The following is an 18,018-nucleotide window of genomic DNA, read 5'->3' as shown; positions in this document are numbered from 1 at the left end:
GGAGGCACCCGTTAATGCATATTTCTTTCTATATAATGTAAGTTTTCCATCAGCAATCTATGTGCTGGATAATCAGGCTTATGAATCTCATTGTATTCATTAAGGATCATTGTATCCTAGCTGAATTGGAACGAGTTGGGTGGTAGCAATTCAAGTTCTGTTCCTTGTTATACAAGCGCTTGTGACGACAAATGAAATTAAACCCTAAATTGCTTGGCAAAAGTTCATATGGACATGGAGAACCTTTGGACTCTTGCATTGATGTGTAGGGCATCTGGACTGATGAATAGGTCCCGAAATCCCAATTACCCTAAATTGCTTTGGCAAAAGTTCATGTGGACATGGACAACCTTTGGACTCTTGCATTGATGTGCAGGGCATCTGGACTGATGAATAGGCCCTGAAATCCCAATTCATCAAGGCCCAGAAATCCTAGAACCCATCATGCATAAAAGTGGTTAGATTCAACGTTTGCTAAAAGCTTAAATAATCAATGAGCCACGCACCAATTAGATATATATTAACTACTTCATTCTACACCGAGTTATTTATGTAGGTCTTCATTTTGACAACACCTTGGCTTATGTATCTTTCTTATTAAGCACCTATTTTGTGTCCAACATGATTCGGCAAAGCACAATGCAAGAGTATTGAGATTGATAGGTTGTACTTTTTTCCGCGCTTGATTTTTCTCTAATCACTTTTCTGATTGGTGAGTTATAACTATGAGTGTTACCAACGTTTTAATGTTAGTGAAGTTTGCATGTAGATGATATTCGTAACTTGTATTTTATTAATCAGATGCCTGATCGAAAGGATTTCCTCTCGGACTAGAGATAGGAGAAAATTTTTGCTCGTACATGAAATTGATATGTTAAATGATAGGGCAAATTGCAACTAGACTGCAGTGGGGGTGGGGTTGCCAGTCCCCCATCTAGCCGCACTCTCAATGAATGATTTCACTTTAATTTGACTCTGCTTTGCACTCCTATCACTTTTTTCAAGTCTAGGGTTTCTAAAAAGCTTAGTTAGCAAAAGGGATTAGGTGATAATAATTGAAGGGAAGAGGAGCACTACAAGGACACACAGAAGATGCAGGAACCTTCTTTTGCAATAAATTACATTTCTTTTTCTCTAATGGGATGTTCAAACTCCATTCTTTCCACACGATGTTGCTACCTTGTAAAAGCTAATGGGGGGGGATAAGATCATAGAAGGAGAAAAAGTTAGTGATTTACAAGAAAAATAGAATGATAAAGGGGTCTCCTTTTGATTCCCACTTGAGACTCATAATAAGACTCGAGGCAATAATTGCATTCGAACTGCACAAGCCCCCACAACAAAGGCCATCCTTCCCCTTCATTCAATCAAAGCTTCTTCTTGTTTCAAACTTTCATGGGGCCTCCCTCAAACGCTTTCTTGATCGGTTTCCATTCAATTTCAACTTCAACATGCACTGCCCACTTTTCGGATATCGAATTCCAATTCCATCGGTACTTTTTTATCGGGATCGCCAAAATCCACTTTGCTTTAACCAAAGATTTAACACGACGGATGTCTTGCAAAATGCCACGCATGTCTTATTTGCTTTAGAACGATGGCAATCGCCCCTTTCCAATTCTTGAAATATGCAAAAGTAAACGAATAAGTTGCGAAACAGCCCATTTACCTAAAAGGTAAGTAAGAAATTGCGAATCAAACCCCATTTTAAAAAATCATAGAAGTAGGGACACGAGGACATTTGACCTTAGTAATGTCTAGTCCTCACTATTTCACGTTTGAATAAGAATTCCCCCACAATCCAAACGTTTAGGAGATCGAAATAGAGACTCAATTTGCTCCACTACTAATATAAAGCAAGAGAAAATGAAATTACCTGTGAGTACTTTGCCCTATTCAAGGTCCCTAACATTCCCTTATTTGCTTCCTTTTTCTTTTTTTCTTTTTTGTCCCTCAATGTTGGTGTCTGTTTTTCGAAAAGGAGTAGCTAAAGACTTTGGACTTGACGAAGAAACGGGAGCGACTTGGTCAAGGCGGCTGGCGTGCTTACGATATAAATTCGATGGGCACACCTAAGCAAGAATAATAACTCTAATACCAAGTTAAGAATTGAGACGAAAAAGGGAGATTGTATTATTCTGTATATTTCGAATGAAAAGTATAAGATCCCTATATATAGGGTAAGTACAATTAATTCAAATTGCAATTAACTTCACCTTAAATAATAATCTTAATATAATCTAACATAAATAAAATAACCCGAGTACTTTGCCCTATTCAAGGTCCCTAGCATTCCCTCATTTGCTTCCTTTTACTTTTTTGTTTTTGTTTTACCCCTGAAATGTCGTTATTCATGTGAAATTCAACGTTTATGACCCACGATTTCTCTTTTTTAATCAGGTGTAGGGTAATGATGATGGCTGCATTAAAGGGGAGTTTCTGCATATGGCAGTGGCAATCTTGGCCCACCCTCCTATTTCTTCCAAAGCGATGAAATGATGAAATAAGATGATGGACAACTGTCCTGGCCATGCGCAATGAGTTCCAGATCTTCGAAGTATTGCTCGTGCTCTCCCACTTGACGTACAATTTACTGAAGATCACATCCATTGAGTTTTGTCAATAACGCATGTATGCTCCTCGTTAAGGACTATCGATTTTGATTCATCATACATCAAATACATGGAGAAATATTTCTTGCCAGTAAACCTCTACAGAAATCGGTAAGTTTCGAGTAAGTTTCGTCGACCACAGGAACCTGAGCATATTCAAGGACCTGTTACCCGGCATTACCCGACATGGGAAAACCAATATCATAGAGGCTCCGTAGCGAGAGGAACCACGAACACGATTGTAATAAGATATCGAGATTATACTCAAATAATTATCAGTGGTACTCTTTGAAGTCAGCCCTAGAAGAATAAGGTGCTACACTAATTGTAGTAAGCAGAACAGGGCCTTGGCCTAGGCAATGGTAAAAAAGAAGAAGAAGAAAATGATACGAGCGGTAAGTTGCTTATTCAATGTATTGGCGATAAGTTACCGACTTTTATCTGCTTATTTGAGAATTACCAACTCTCATAGGAAATTACCAATTCGAGTTATATACCAATCAAGTTATTCACCGGTTTCAGATTACCAAGTCTTATTCGGTTAGCATACAAACATTGTGAAAGCATCTTATCAGCTCAAGTAAAATCTTGAAGGGCTGGACACGAGATCATGGTCATAAGCACAGTCAAAGGTGGACGAGTGCGTGCAAACTGTCTTGAAAGTTTGAAACTCAACGTGTGGTGGTGGTGCCAAAACTTCACCCCCACCCAAAATAAAAAGAGGAGAAGAAGTCAAAATTGGGGGGTGGTGGGTGAAATTCCAATCGAGTAAAAGGTCGAAGAAAAAACAAAGGAGGAGGGGGGGGATCGATCTAGATGATGCAGCATGTGATGGCCAATTTATATGATTTTGTCTGTTTTCTTTTGGTGGGTCTTTCATGATTTGATTATATTTGGAGCTTGCATGTTTCGATTTAGATCAGTGTGTGCGTACATCTCTGTTGGTTTCTTGCATAGGAACTGTTAATTTTCATTGAATACCCACGAGTGGGGTGACCCCATATGGCCTCGTTTACATGAGAATTCGAAAGCATTGCATTTATCATTACTCTCTTAGCCAAAAAAAAAAAAAACAGTACAAAGAGCGCGGGAAAATCGTCCGATGAGTCATAAGCCGACCGAACAAACACCTTATTCGCTCTTGAATTTTTTTTAATTTTGTCAATTGAGTCATGAACTTTTGTTCGAAATTTCAATATAGCCATTTCGGTTAATTTTCGTCAGAAATCATTGACATGGCAATCCACTCACCACCACATCAGTGATTTTCGGGCGAAAATTGGTCGGAAGGAACGCATTGGAATTTCGAGCAAAGGTTTAGGACTTGATTGGGAAAATTTAAAAGTTTATGATCGAATTGGTATCCGTATAATAGGTTTAGGACTTTGATCGGACAATTTCTCCTATCGTCAAATGAGCAAACAACGAGACGTTTCGATACACTGGCCACATGACTTTTCTCATAATATATATAATGAATATTTGAAAATCGAATATTTCTTGTTAATTATACTAGATATGTGTTTTAGGGTTATATATGATGTTGTTAACAAACGCGTATGTGTTCCAATTTGAAGTAATCGGTTTCTCCGCACTTGTTAGCAAGATCCGTACCAACACAAGCTTTAATATCCCTACCTCCAACTGTGAATCGTTGGAAGTTTAAGTTCGTGGTTAGGTGAAAGGTGAGATCGAGCGATTATGATGCTAAGGTTCCGTTTGTTTCGCGAAAAAATGAATGATTTGAAAAATAATTTTTCAAAGATGATTACCTATATCATTTAATTAATGAAAAATATTTTTATCGTCGACAGCAATTTATATCTAAATACTTTCATAGACGGCAAAAAATATTTTTTATTAATTTGTTTTTGCAAGCAATAATTTCTAAAAAAATGTTATTTGTTGTAAAATATTGCGCTGCAAGAATATAATAGAGAGAATAGAGAGAGATTAAGTAGAGAAAGTAGATAAACACCAAATATGGTAGAGAAAGTCAGAGGAGAAATTTTATTTTCACTGTATATTTTCCTCTTTCATTCTCTTCTTCTGATCTGATTTCTTACCCAATGACAAAAAATAAGCTTCTATTTATAAGGAAACAAGGATGCACATATCATTAATGTCAATGTATTGAATATATACATTGAATAGGGAGATGGGCATTCATACGTATAATGTAGATTACGAATGTGCCATAATAGGTACATTGAATATAATGAACATTCATTCATGTATTTCATAACACTCCCCCTTGAATATTCATTGTATTCATGAATGTGCATTGAATGATACTGCCTCATTAAAAACCTTAAGCCGGAAAAACCTAGTGGGACAAAAACCGGACAAAAGGGAAAAAGAGTACAGGGCACAAATTTTATGATCTCTCCCTTTTATGGATGCATTAATTGCCTCATTAAAAACCTTAAGCCGGAAAAACCCAATGGGACAAAAACCGGACAAAAGGGAAAAAGAGTGCAATGCATAGTTCACAATATCTCCCCCTCAATTTGAGCTATATAGCCACTGCTGGGGCTAGTTAATCTTGCATCTTATGAACTCGCCGCATACCAATGCCATATACTAATTTCTCAAAAGTTGACGTTGGCAATGATTTGGTAAAAAGATCTGCAAGATTGTTCATGGATTGAATCTGCTTAACATCAATTTGTCGACTTTCTTGGAGTTCGTGAGTATAGAAAAATTTCGACGAGATATGCTTGGTCCTATCACCTTTGATATATCCTCCCCTAACTTGTGCAACACAAGCAGCATTATCTTCATAAATTATAGTGGGAGAATTTGTAACCGGTGTTAAGCAACAAGAATTGTGAATATGTGTTATAACGGATCTTAACCAAACACACTCTCTTCCAGCTTCATATAAATCAATAATCTCAGAGTGGTTGGAAGATGTAGCTACTAGCGATTGCTTCGTAGAACGCCAAGAAATGGCGGTGCCATTATAACAAAATAAATAACCAGTTTGAGAGCCAGCTTTATGTGGATCAGATCTATATCCGGCATCAGCATATCCAACTAAACCAGAGGTAGTGGAATCCTTGGAATAATATAATCCCAAATCTATGGTTCCTCGGAGATAACTAAAAATATGTTTAACTCCATTCCAGTGTCTCCGAGTTGGCTCAGAACTAAAACGTGCCAATAAATTTACCGCAAAAGCGATATCTGGTCTCGTACATTGTGCCAAGTACATCAAAGCCCCAATTGCATTGAGATATGGTACTTCAGGACCAAGTATCTCTTCATCAGATTCTCTAGGACGAAACGGATATTTTTGAGGATTTAGAGACCTTACAACCATAGGAGTGCTCAATGGGTGAGCATTGTCCATGTTGAAGCGTTTAAGTAATCTTTCAATGTATGCTGATTGATGGACGATTATTCCATTTGCTTTATGCTCAAGCTCTAGACCAAGACAAAGTTTGGTTTTACCCAAATCTTTAACTTCAAATTCCTTTTTCAAATACTCAACAGTTTTAGCTAACTCTTCTGAAGTTCCAATTAAATTTATATTGTCGATATAAACTGCTACAATAGCAAATCCGGTTTCTGATTTCTTAATAAACACGCATGGGCAGATAGGATCATTCTTGTACCTTTCCTTAATTACGTACTCACTTAGGCGTTGATACCACATGCGACCGGATTGCTTTAACCCGTACAAAGATCTTTGCAATTTTATTGAGAATAAGTTGCGGGGAGTGCATGCATCAGGCATTTTGAATCCCTTGGGAATTTTCATATAAATATCCGAGTCTAATGAGCCATATAGATATGCCGTCACAACGTCCATAAGACGCATTTCCAATCTTTCAGAGAGTACCAGACTAATGAGAAAACGAAATGTAATCATATCCATCACAGGTGAATATATCTCATCATAATCAATCCCAGGTCTCTGGGAGAATCCTTGGGCAACGAGTCGGGCTTTATACCTGACAACCTCGTTTTTCTCATTTCGTTTCCGGATAAATACCCACTTATATCCAACGGGCTTTACATTATCGGGGATGCGAGTTATGGGTCCAAAAACCTCTCGTTTAGCTAGGGAAGCTAATTCAGTCTTAATTGCTTCCTCCCACTTAGACCAATCTTGCCTTTGACGGCATTCAATAATAGATTGCGGCTCACAATCATCATCCATAATTTTATGAGCAACTGAGAATGCAAAAACATCAACAATGATGATTTCATTCCGATCCCAAATCTCATTACAATATGTAATGGAATTCTCAGTATTCCTAGGGTTGGTGATCTTTTCATGGGTTTGTGCCTCTTCAGGGGCATTAAGCTCTTTAGGAGTAAGCACAACACCGGGCTCTTCTGGAGCGGATTCCTGATTCTTTCCCCTTCGTTTTCGAGGAACAGTGTCTTTTGATCCTATCGGCCTACCACGCTTCAAATGTGGGGGATTTTGATCCATTTTAGCTTGTCCTTCGGGAACAGCTATCCTAGCTGGAGCATTTGCAGCTGGAATATGAGACTTCGTTATCTTAGTAGCATCATTAAATGCGTTAGGAAGTCTATTGGCTATAGCCTGTAAATGGATTATGCGCTGCACCTCGTTTTCACACTCAGGAGTTCTTGGGTCTAATTGAGATAATTTTTTCTCATTCTAGGAGAAAACCTTAACTGGTTTTTGCTTTGCAGCCATGTCAGTTTTAGGTGTCCCAATCGATGGAAACATAGTCTCATTGAAATGACAATCTGCGAATCTGGCAGTAAAAAGATCACCAGTAGTTGGTTCCAAGAACCTAATGATGGACGGTGAATTAAACCCAACATAAATGCCCAAACGACGTTGGGGAACCATTTTCATTCTTTTTGGCGGTGCTACAAGCACCTGCATTGCACAACCAAAGGTGCGTAAATGTGAAATATCAAGTTCATAACCAAGAACCATTTGAAGGGGAGATTGTAAGAGACTAGTAGTGGGGCGCAATCTTATTAGGGCTGCCGCATGCAAAACTGCATGACCCCATGCTGTATCGTTGAGATTCGTTCTTAATAATAGAGTGCGGGCAATGATTTGGATATGTTTAATTAATGATTCTGCCAATCCATTTTGAGTATGAACATATGCGACCGGGTGCTCGACCTCGATTCCGAGTGAAGTACAATACGTATCAAAACTCTTTGATGTAAATTCACCAGCATTATCCATCATTATGCTTTTAATTGGATAATCAGGGAATTGTGCCCGGAGCTTTATAATCTGCGCAAGTAAACGTGCAAAGGTGACATTGCGCGTAGATAATAGACAAACATGGGACCATCTACAGGATGCGTCCACTAGTACCATAAAATATCGAAACAGTCCACTTGGTGGTTGTATTGGTCCACAAATATCACCCTGAATTCTTTGCAGGAATAAAGGGGATTCAAGATCAACCTTTGTTATAGAAGGTTTGATAATGAGTTTTCCTTGTGAACAAGCTTCACAATTATAATCTTTGGACAATAATACCTTTGTATCCTTTAAAGGGTGCCCTTTTGTATTTTGAATTATTCTACGCATCATTGAAGCGCCAGGGTGACCAAGGCGATCATGCCATAATCCAAACTGATCAGGGTTTACCAATTTCCAGGATATGGTGGAGTAGGTTTCAACGGCCTTAATCATGACACAATACAAACCCATAGAAGAAGCTTCTAGCTTCTCATGGATGGTCTTCAGGCCCATCTTATAAGAGGTAATGCCAATATATTCTTTATTTTGCTCATAAATAGTCTCAACACGGTACCCATTACGGCGTACATCTTTAAAGCTAAGCAGATTCCTTTTTGATCTACTGCTTAGAAATGCATTCTCAATATGCAGGATGGTGCCTTTTGGCAAAACAATTGTGGCATTCCCGAAACCATCAATAATCGGAATAGGACCAGATATTGTATGGACATGTGTCTTACGCAATGTCATACTCGAGAAAAAGTGTCTACTACGAAATATAGTATGCGTTGATGCACTATCAAGCAAACAAACATCTTCCTTTTTCTCGGTGTTTTCCATTTGCATTTATGTTGACAACTTCAGGTGTCAAGTATCATAAAATTTTCATATTAGTTATAGGGTCAAATAAAATTTCAAAATAATAAATATTATGTCAAGTTCATAAGCATTTCATTGCATAACCATATTAAAGAACAATAAAAGGTAATACATTTAAAGAAAAACAACTAGAAAATAAATTATTAGAATCATAAAATTCGAAGTCTAAGATGTCATCCACCAGTCTGATGCTTCATCAAAGTAATCAGAGGTCCTCAAAGAAATCAGAGACATCCAGGGATGCATTTGCTACTTTAGGAGCAAGAGGAGTCCCACCAACAGAGATATTGTTGGCCTCAACAGTGGTTATGGCAGCAGGATTAATTTCAATGGCGTGAGATTCACCACGTTTGCCCGTATTTTTTAAAGATGCCTGGTATAGATCAACAAAGTGCTTTGGTGTACGACAAGTACGTGACCAGTGGCCAGTCATGCCACAACGATGGCAAATACTTTCATTAGTCACCTTCTTTGGCTTCTTTTCTTTGTCATGATTCGGGCCAAAGTTAGATTTCCTAGGGCGGTTAAATTTTCTGCCACCCCTTCGAGGATTATATTCTTGCCTGCGCTTGTAGCCCTTAAAATGGCCAGTAATTTTCTCAGAGTTAGCATGTGCTTCAGGCAATGCTTTTGAGCCAGCAGGTCTAAGATCATGATTTTTGAGCAGCAATTCATTAGTTTGCTCAGCAGTGAGGAGCACAGAAATTAATTCAGAGTATGTGTCAAATTGACGATGCCGGTATTGCTGTTGCAATACAATATTCGAAGCATGGAAGGTGGAGAAAGTTTTCTCTAACAGTTCCACATCAGTGAGCTTGATACCGCATAACTCAAGCCGAGAAACAATATCAAATAAAGCGGAGTTATAGTCAGACACTGATTTAAAATCTTGTAGTCTGAGATTTTGCCAGTCATATTGTGCTTGAGGAAGGACTTGAGGAAGGATAACAGTCTTGGTATGATCATACCTATCCTTCAACCTCTTCCACAAGGTCTGAGGGTCTCAAACGGATAAATATTGAGTCTGCAGGCTCTCATGCAAATGACGACAAATAAAAATCAGTGCATTTGCTTTATCTTTTGCATTTGAGGTTCCGTCTTCTGTAATTGCGTTAGCAAGATCTTGCCCTTGGAGGTGCATTTCCATGTCAAGGAACCATGATAGATAATTATTTCCACTCACTTCGAGGATGTGGAATTTGGGCTTTTCAATATTTGCCATAATTCTTGCAAAACAAATGAATCCTTAAATTAATTAGAAGGATTTCCAAATATCCACCGCCACTTCAGGAGCAGAAGGATACTTTTAGGTTGGAAATTTGGCTTCAGGCCAAGCAAAAGAAAAAAAATTGATAGAAGAAGATGAAGTATAAGTTGATTAATAAAAAAAGAGAATATATACTTACCTTGCAAAAATTATTTACTCAATTGGTAGATCTTCGTGCTGATAACGTGTTGTAAAATATTGCGTTGCAAGAATATAATAGAGAGAATAGAGAGAGATTAAGTAGAGAAAGTAGATAAACACTAAAGATGGTAGAGAAAGTCAGAGGAGAAATTTTATTTTCACTGTATATTTTCTTCTTTCATTCTCTTCTTCTGATCTGATTTCTTACCCAATGACCAAAAATAAGCTCCTATTTATAAGGAAACAAGGATGCACATATCATTAAAGTCAATGTATTGAATATATACATTGAATAGGGAGATGGGCATTCATACGTAGAATGTAGGTTACGAATGTGCCATAATAGGTACATTGAATATTCATTCATGTATGTAGGTTACGAATGTGCCATAATAGGTACATTGAATATAATGAATATTCATTCATGTATTTCATAACATTATTCAAATCATTCGATTTTTCAAAACAAACACACCCTAGAACAGTTGTAAACGTCAGAAACTGACTATCAATCTTTTCGATTGATCGCCCAATTAACTGGCGAGCAAGGTCAGTGTCACCACCTCCAAAATGTTCATTAACAACCAAATACATGACGTCATGCTTTCACAGAAAATGTTGGGATTGAAAATGCACTTCGTGTTTTTATACGCAATGACAAATGAATAACATTATTATTGCAAACTTGCAATGCACATCCGCACGTGCCGGTCGACAAAAAATCTTCAGATTTCCGGTGTGTCACATCGTCTCACGTGGAATTACTAATAATGAAGCTTTATAATTTACAATACGAAGTATATGTAATTAAATAAAAAGGGATAAATTTGTTGAATGTCCAAAAACTTATTTTGAAAGTGCAAGTTGATGTAATCAAGTCATTCTAGTAATTACGTCTAACTTGACAAACGAAAATGCTAACAAATTTTTAGGACTCAATTGCACCAATTAGGCTGCGAATGGTAACCATTCTGTTTCAGAAATTAATTTCTGGCCAGAAATTGATTTTTCTATTTCTGTTCCTGGAGAAGTTTCCTAGCAAAAAAATACATTTAATAACGACACAAAATTTCTGTTCCAGAAATATAAATTTGTTTGATAACGGCACAAAATTTCTTCTTCTCGGGTGGTCGGTGGGCGATGGATGGTGGCGGGAGGAGGGCGGGTGGCGGCGGGAGACGGTGGCCGGTGGTGGGAGGCGGGCGGCGGCGGGAGGACGGTGGCCGACGGTGGGAGATGGTGGCCGATGGACGGCGGGCGGCGGCCAACGGTGGCCGGCGGTGGGAGGTGGGTGGCGGCCAAAAGAGGGCGACCGGCGGCGGGAGACGGTGGCCGGTGGATGGCGGCTGGCTAGAGATCGTGGCCGGTGGACGGCGGGCGGCGGCCGGTGGACGGCGGGCGGCGGGCGGCGGTGGGAGGAGGGCGACCAATGGTGGGAGATGGTGGCCTGTGGACGGCGGCTGGCGGTGGGCGGTGGGCGGCGGTGGCGGGAGGAGAGAGGCCGAGGGGTGGGAGGCGGGTGGCGGCGGAGACGGCCGCGGCGGCCGGCGGCCACGGCGGCGGCGGCCGGCGGCCCACGGCGGCCGGCTGTGGGAGGTGGACGGCGGTGGCCGGAGGAGGGAGGCCGGGGATGGGAGGCGGGTGGCGGCGAGAGATGGTGGTTGGTGGTGGGTGGCGGCCGTAGGCCGTTGGTAGGGGGAGGAGGGTAGGTGGCGGCAGGAGACGGTGGCCGGCGGCGGCGGCCAGCGACGGGTAGCGGTGATTGGTGGGCGGCGGCGGCCGGCGATGGGCGGTGGGTGAGCGACCGGCTAGTAGTGAGAGAAAGTGATGAGAAGAACAAAATAATTTTGTTTCTCATTTCTGTTCCAGAAATAGAGAAGCTAAGGGTGCGCATGACAACCATTCTGTGCCCGGGAACTATTTCTGAACAGAAATGATTTTTTTTTATTCTGTGCCCGGAAACAATTTCTGTGCATTTGAAGGCGTTTGGTAAACTGTCCAAAATTTCTATTCCTGAAATAGAAAAGAACATAAATGCATTTGGTAACTACACACAAATTTCTTTTTATTAATAATATTTTGAATTGTTTAATATTTTTTTCTTTCTACCCGAAGCCATGGCCGCCGCCGCGACAGCCCCACCCAGGGCCGCGAGGGCGTCAGAGCCCTCGCCGGCCGCCGGCGGAGGCGAGGTCCCCCGCCGGCGAGGGCGAGGGCCGGACCCTCGCCGCCCGGGTGAGGCGGCTCGCCGTCGGTCATGGCGAGGCCGTCGCAACCCATGGCGAGGCCGAGCCTCGCCGTGGGTCGGGACGGCGAGGTCGGTCATGGCGAGGCCGCCGCGACGGCGAGGTCGGCCTCGCCCGGATCTGGGCGAGGCCGAGCCTCGCCGTCACGACCCACTGGCGAAGTCACCATGACCGACGGTGAGCCGCCGCCCAAGCGGCGAGGGTCCGCCTCGCCTCGCCGGCAGGGGGACCCTCGCCTCGGCGGCCGCCGAGGGCCGTGACGCCCTCGCGGCCTCGGGCTATGGCCGGCCGCGACCGGCCACAACCTAAGAAGAGCAACACAAAAGAAGAAAAGAAAAAAAAAAAAAAAGAAAAAAACTGATTTCTCAAAATTGTGCCGAGAAACAAGAAACAACTTTTTTTCTTTTTGTTTCTCTTCCAAAACAGCTTTCTCGGCACAAATATTTGAAAAAATGTGCCCGGAACAAAAAGTTTACTAAACGCATTTCTGTTCCCAAATTATTTCTGGGAACAAAAAAACAGAAATTTTCACTGTTTGGCACGTTACCAAACGGGCCCTAAAAATTTTAACTTCTGATTTCTGTTCCAAACCTATTTCTGGAACAAAAATTTGTTCCAGAAATAGAAATTGGAATTTCGTTACCAAACAGATTTATGTTCCAAACCTATTTCTGGAACAGAAATAGAGAAACAGAATGGTTACCATTCGCAGCCTTAGGACTTGATTAAGTTATATTACTCAATTGCAATTTTCGCGATAAATTTTAGGATTTCAATTGCATTTTTTGAAAATCTTAAAATTTAATTATATTTTCGCGATAAAATGTTAGGTCCTTCGGTTTACTCATCCATAAATAAAGAAAAGTTTCACATGTTCGTGGGCTTCGGTTCGGTCCACGACGTCGAAGGAATCGGACTATTGAAGAAATAGGGGACATTTTTCTGTCACGGGACTAAAGTGTCTCCGCATAATTGTGTACTTACATATAATATAATATAATGTAATATATTAATTTAATTCAATTTGATCTTTGTTTTTCTGGACTTGGTATGAGAAGAAGAAAAAGAGAGGTCAAGAGGACACCAGTCGACAAAAGATTACACGTGGGGGCCGAGTCAGAGTGTCCTCATCCTCCTCTCCCCACACTGTCGTTTGATGCTTCGTGCCGCGTCTGGCATTGCATTAAACGACAAAGTTCTAGTTAAAACCCCAGCATTTAGTGAAATTAATGCTGTAAAATTAAGTTAATCGCACACCAACAGCATTGATTATTAAAAAAAAAAAAGGGAGAGAACGATGTTAGATAATCTAACCTCTAAGAGCCCCGTCCTTTAGTTTTCGAATGATCTAATTCTCGATGAACATAGCTCGATACTATTTTTTCTTTTTCTATAGATAGAGTAAAGGCGAGACGAGATGAGATAGACAGTGCGTTAATGTAATGCGACGATGCATCGGGACGAATGTTTTATGTCGCATTCTTGCATTCTGTGTCGTCCGGGGCATTCGGCGGAGGTTAAGCAAATCGGAACTGGATTTCTCGAAATTTAGTCCCGAAACAAAGGAACAACACTCAGATCGGCTCGACCATACCATATCGTCCTTATGATCACGATTCTCAATGTCACGTCATACGGTATCCACTTCTAACCGACTTCGACTTATCTCTGGTCAGGAATGGCAACATCTTTTCCGGGTTACGAAGGACGAATGTTGGAGGTGGGGGGAGGGGAACACTCGCCGAGCGACTCGGTTCAGCAAAATCGCCCGCTTTTCCAAAATTTTTCAATTTTCACAATTATTTCACCGCGTACAGTCATCGATTCGAAAATTGTATTATTCTAAATTAAGCATATTAAATGGATAATTTAATTTTAGGATTATGTATGAGCAGTCGGATGCTTTCGTGGATGTCGGGAAATTAACGAGGACGACCCCGAATCCTCCGTGCTCGCTCGTTACAAGGGGGGTGGTGCAGCAGCAGCAGCAGCAGCAGCAGTAGCAGGCTACTGCGGAAACAAACAAAAACTCCACCTTTGAATCTCCCCCTTCCTCCTCCACCACCACCACCACCACCACCACCCCCACCTTTCTACCGCAACTCTTCTCTCTCTCTCTCTCTCTCTCTCTCTCTCTCTCTCTCTCTATCTTTCCTCCACAGTCGCGGCCAACTTGTGCACCGCCACCGCGCTCGCCCGTCCCGGGCAGGTCCCCCCACCACCACCCCCACCCCCACCCCCAAAAAATCTCTCCTTTTTATACTTTCCATGTTTCAAATCTCACTTCCCCAACACCACCACCACCACCACCACCACCATCACCACCATCTCTAAACCTCGCCTCTCCCCTTTCAAGCTCTCTCTTCCCGATATGGGTCTGCCTTCCCTCTTCTTCGTCTTGCTCGCCATCCTCCCACTCTCTTCTTCTTCCTCTTCCTCTTCCTCCACGTCGGACCACAAGACCTTCATAGTCCAAGTCCAGCACGACGCCAAGCCTTCCATCTTCCCCACCCACGCCCACTGGTACGACTCCACCCTCTCCTCCCTCTCTTCCTCCTCTTCTGGGTCTCCCTCTCCCGGCCCGACCCGGGTCCTCCACACTTACTCCACCGTCTTCCATGGCTTCTCCGCCAAGCTCTCCCCCTCCGAGGCCCTGAGGATCCGGTCCCTCCCCCACGTGCTCGCCCTCATCCCCGAGCAGGTCCGCCGCGTGCACACCACGCGCTCCCCGCAGTTCCTCGGCCTCAAGACCGGCGACAGCGCGGGCCTCCTCAAGGAGTCCGACTTCGGGTCGGATCTCGTCATCGGGGTCATCGACACCGGCATCTGGCCCGAGCGCCAGAGCTTCAACGACCGCGACCTGGGCCCCGTCCCCTCCAAGTGGAAAGGCGAGTGCGTCGCGGGTAAGGCGTTCCCCTCCACTTCCTGTAACCGGAAACTGATAGGGGCTAGGTATTTCAGCAATGGGTACGAGGCCACCAATGGGAAGATGAACGAGACGACGCAGTTCCGGTCGCCTCGGGATTCCGACGGCCACGGGACCCACACCTCGTCCATCGCGGCGGGCCGCTACGTGTTCCCCGCCTCGACGCTGGGGTACGCGCGGGGCGTGGCCGCTGGCATGGCGCCCAAGGCCCGCTTTGCCGCCTACAAGGTGTGCTGGGACTCGGGCTGCTATGACTCCGACATACTGGCGGCCTTCGACGCCGCCGTGGCCGACGGGGTCGATGTCATTTCGCTCAGCGTCGGCGGCGTGGTGGTGCCGTATTATCTGGATGCCATCGCGATCGGCGCCTTCGGGGCGGAGGAAGCAGGGGTGTTCGTGTCGGCCTCCGCGGGGAACGGCGGCCCTGGGGGGCTTACGGTCACGAATGTCGCGCCCTGGGTGACCACGGTGGGCGCCGGCACCATCGATAGGGATTTCCCTGCGGATGTGAAATTGGGCAATGGGAAGATGATTCCAGGTGTGAGTATCTATGGCGGGCCGGGATTGACACCAGGACGTATGTATCCATTGATTTATGCCGGGAGTGAGGGCGGAGATGGGTACTCCTCATCTCTGTGCATGGAGGGGTCCTTGGATCCGAGTCTTGTGAAGGGCAAGATTGTGTTGTGTGATAGGGGGATCAATTTGAGGACCGCCAAAGGTGAGGTGGTGAAGAAAGCAGGCGGGGTCGGAATGATCTTGGCGAACGGGGTTTTCGATGGCGAAGGATTGGTGGCCGATTGCCATGTGCTGCCGGCGACGGCGGTTGGTGCATTGGGCGGTGATGAGATCAGGAAGTACATCGAGGTTGCGTCCAAGTCGAAGTCGCCGCCCACAGCCACGGTGATCTTCAGGGGGACTCGGCTGGGAGTCCGGCCCGCGCCGGTTGTGGCTTCTTTCTCTGCTCGGGGTCCCAATCCGGTGTCCCCTGAGATCTTGAAGCCTGATGTGATCGCTCCTGGGTTGAACATACTCGCTGCTTGGCCCGATAATGTAGGCCCTTCCGGAGTCGCCTCGGATAAGCGCAAGACGGAGTTTAACATACTGTCAGGTACCTCAATGGCTTGCCCTCATGTTTCGGGCCTGGCCGCGTTGTTGAAGGCTGCACACCCCGAATGGAGTCCTGCAGCAGTAAGATCCGCACTGATGACGACTGCTTATACCGTGGACAACAGGGGAGAGACGATGCTGGATGAGTCTTCAGGGAACACTTCAACAGTCATGGACTATGGGGCCGGTCACGTCCATCCCCAAAAGGCCATGGACCCCGGGTTGATATACGACCTGAACTCGTATGACTACGTCGATTTTCTATGCAACTCGAACTACACGGCCAACAACATCCAAGTTGTCACTAGGAAGAAAGCCGATTGCAGCCGAGCCAAAAGGGCTGGCCACTCTGGGAACTTGAACTACCCATCCTTGTCGGTGGCATTCCAGCAGTACGGGAAGCCTAAAATGTCGACCCACTTCATCCGCATGGTCACTAATGTCGGGGACCCTCAGTCGGTATACCGGGTCAGCGTGAGGCCCCCCCGTGGGGTTTCGGTCACGGTGCAGCCGGAGAAGCTTGCCTTCAGGAGGATTGGTCAGAAGCTGAACTTCCTTGTGAGGGTCGAAGTGAGGGCGGTGAAGCTCTCGCCGGGAGGGTCCAGCATGAGGAGCGGCTCGGTGATATGGTCAGACGGGAAGCACACGGTCACTAGTCCCCTGGTCGTGACATTGCAGCAGCCTCTCTAGTTTGCTATCTTTGGGGGGTTTTTGAAGTTGTAGGTTTGCCTGTCCTGTAATTTCCTCTTTTCGTTATAGCATTATACGTCTCCTCTCTTTCTCTTTCTCTTTCCTTAATCTCTATGAATGTATAATGAGAGCAGCACTTGGGGTTTGAGCTTTCTGGCTTAGAAAGCAGGGTGGTAGCGGGGTGGTGTATCTGTATCTGTATGTCTGTTGTAAGATCAAGAACCAAGAGTCAAGAATCAAGAATGTTTGCAGAAAAATGCTGCTGTGTTTGATTGAGAAAAGTCAAAGTGGCCATGGATGATGGAAACATGTCTTTGATTTTCTCTCGTCTGTTTTCTTTTGCGTTAAGTTGTAATGTGATGGATCTTGACTTGATTTGGAGTTTTGCTAGAGGGGGAGAGAGCATGTGCCCAGTGCTAGCGGTGGATGTTGAGATTGTCTTTTGGAGATTGCGATGTAACTTTCATGGCCATGCATCTTTTAGTGAGAGGAATTCAGATATGGAAACAAATCTACTTCAGGAAAGAGACGGTCCATATGGACAAAGAACCATGTGGGGTCGACTAAGGCTTTCAAATTGTCTCTTCAAATTAATATTGATAATAACAGTTCTTATAATATAGTATTCGAATATAGATAATGTCCTCTCTTTTTCCCATTCTTTCTGGCTGCCGCTGACCATTTGGGTCTATCGATTTTTGGCCCTTTCAAATAAAAGTTAGTCCATAACTTCTCAATTGATATATAAAGTATTATTTTTAGGTTTTTATAAAAGTATGTATTAGGATGTATGATTTCGCCTCTCAAATTGACGACTGAAACTTCAATTTTGAGAGTCACAAGACTTGAAGAAGGAAAGGGCAAGGTCAAAAATTGTCCTCGTGCTCTCGGTCAACGTACGATTTGATTCTTGAACTCTACTTTTCGTTCATCTTTACCCTTTTCTCTGCACC

General features: G+C 43.6%; 2 protein-coding genes across 2 annotated transcripts; one reads left to right on the top strand and one right to left on the bottom strand.

Annotated features, from left to right (window-relative positions):
• Nucleotides 1-8,890: 8,890 nt before the first annotated feature.
• On the bottom strand, nucleotides 8,891-9,907 carry LOC115685758 (uncharacterized). The gene is made up of 2 exons (XM_030610868.2): nucleotides 9,869-9,907; nucleotides 8,891-9,679 (listed from the first exon to the last, which is right to left on the bottom strand). The coding sequence occupies exons 1-2, from the start codon at nucleotides 9,905-9,907 to the stop codon at nucleotides 8,891-8,893; spliced, it is 828 nt and encodes a 275-aa protein (XP_030466728.2).
• A 4,552-nt stretch (nucleotides 9,908-14,459) lies between these two features.
• Nucleotides 14,460-17,590, top strand: LOC115685242 (subtilisin-like protease SBT1.5). Its single transcript, XM_030610278.2, has one exon. The coding sequence runs from the start codon at nucleotides 14,711-14,713 to the stop codon at nucleotides 17,063-17,065; it is 2,355 nt and encodes a 784-aa protein (XP_030466138.2). The 5' UTR covers nucleotides 14,460-14,710; the 3' UTR covers nucleotides 17,066-17,590.
• The last annotated feature ends 428 nt before the right edge of the window (nucleotides 17,591-18,018 follow it).

Source organism: Syzygium oleosum, unplaced genomic scaffold, assembly GCF_021117445.2.
Source record: "Syzygium oleosum isolate NSW1041296 unplaced genomic scaffold, Sole_v2.1 Sole_v2.08, whole genome shotgun sequence".
NCBI classification, from domain to species: domain Eukaryota; kingdom Viridiplantae; phylum Streptophyta; class Magnoliopsida; order Myrtales; family Myrtaceae; genus Syzygium; species Syzygium oleosum.
This window is presented reverse-complemented; position numbering and strand designations above follow the sequence as displayed.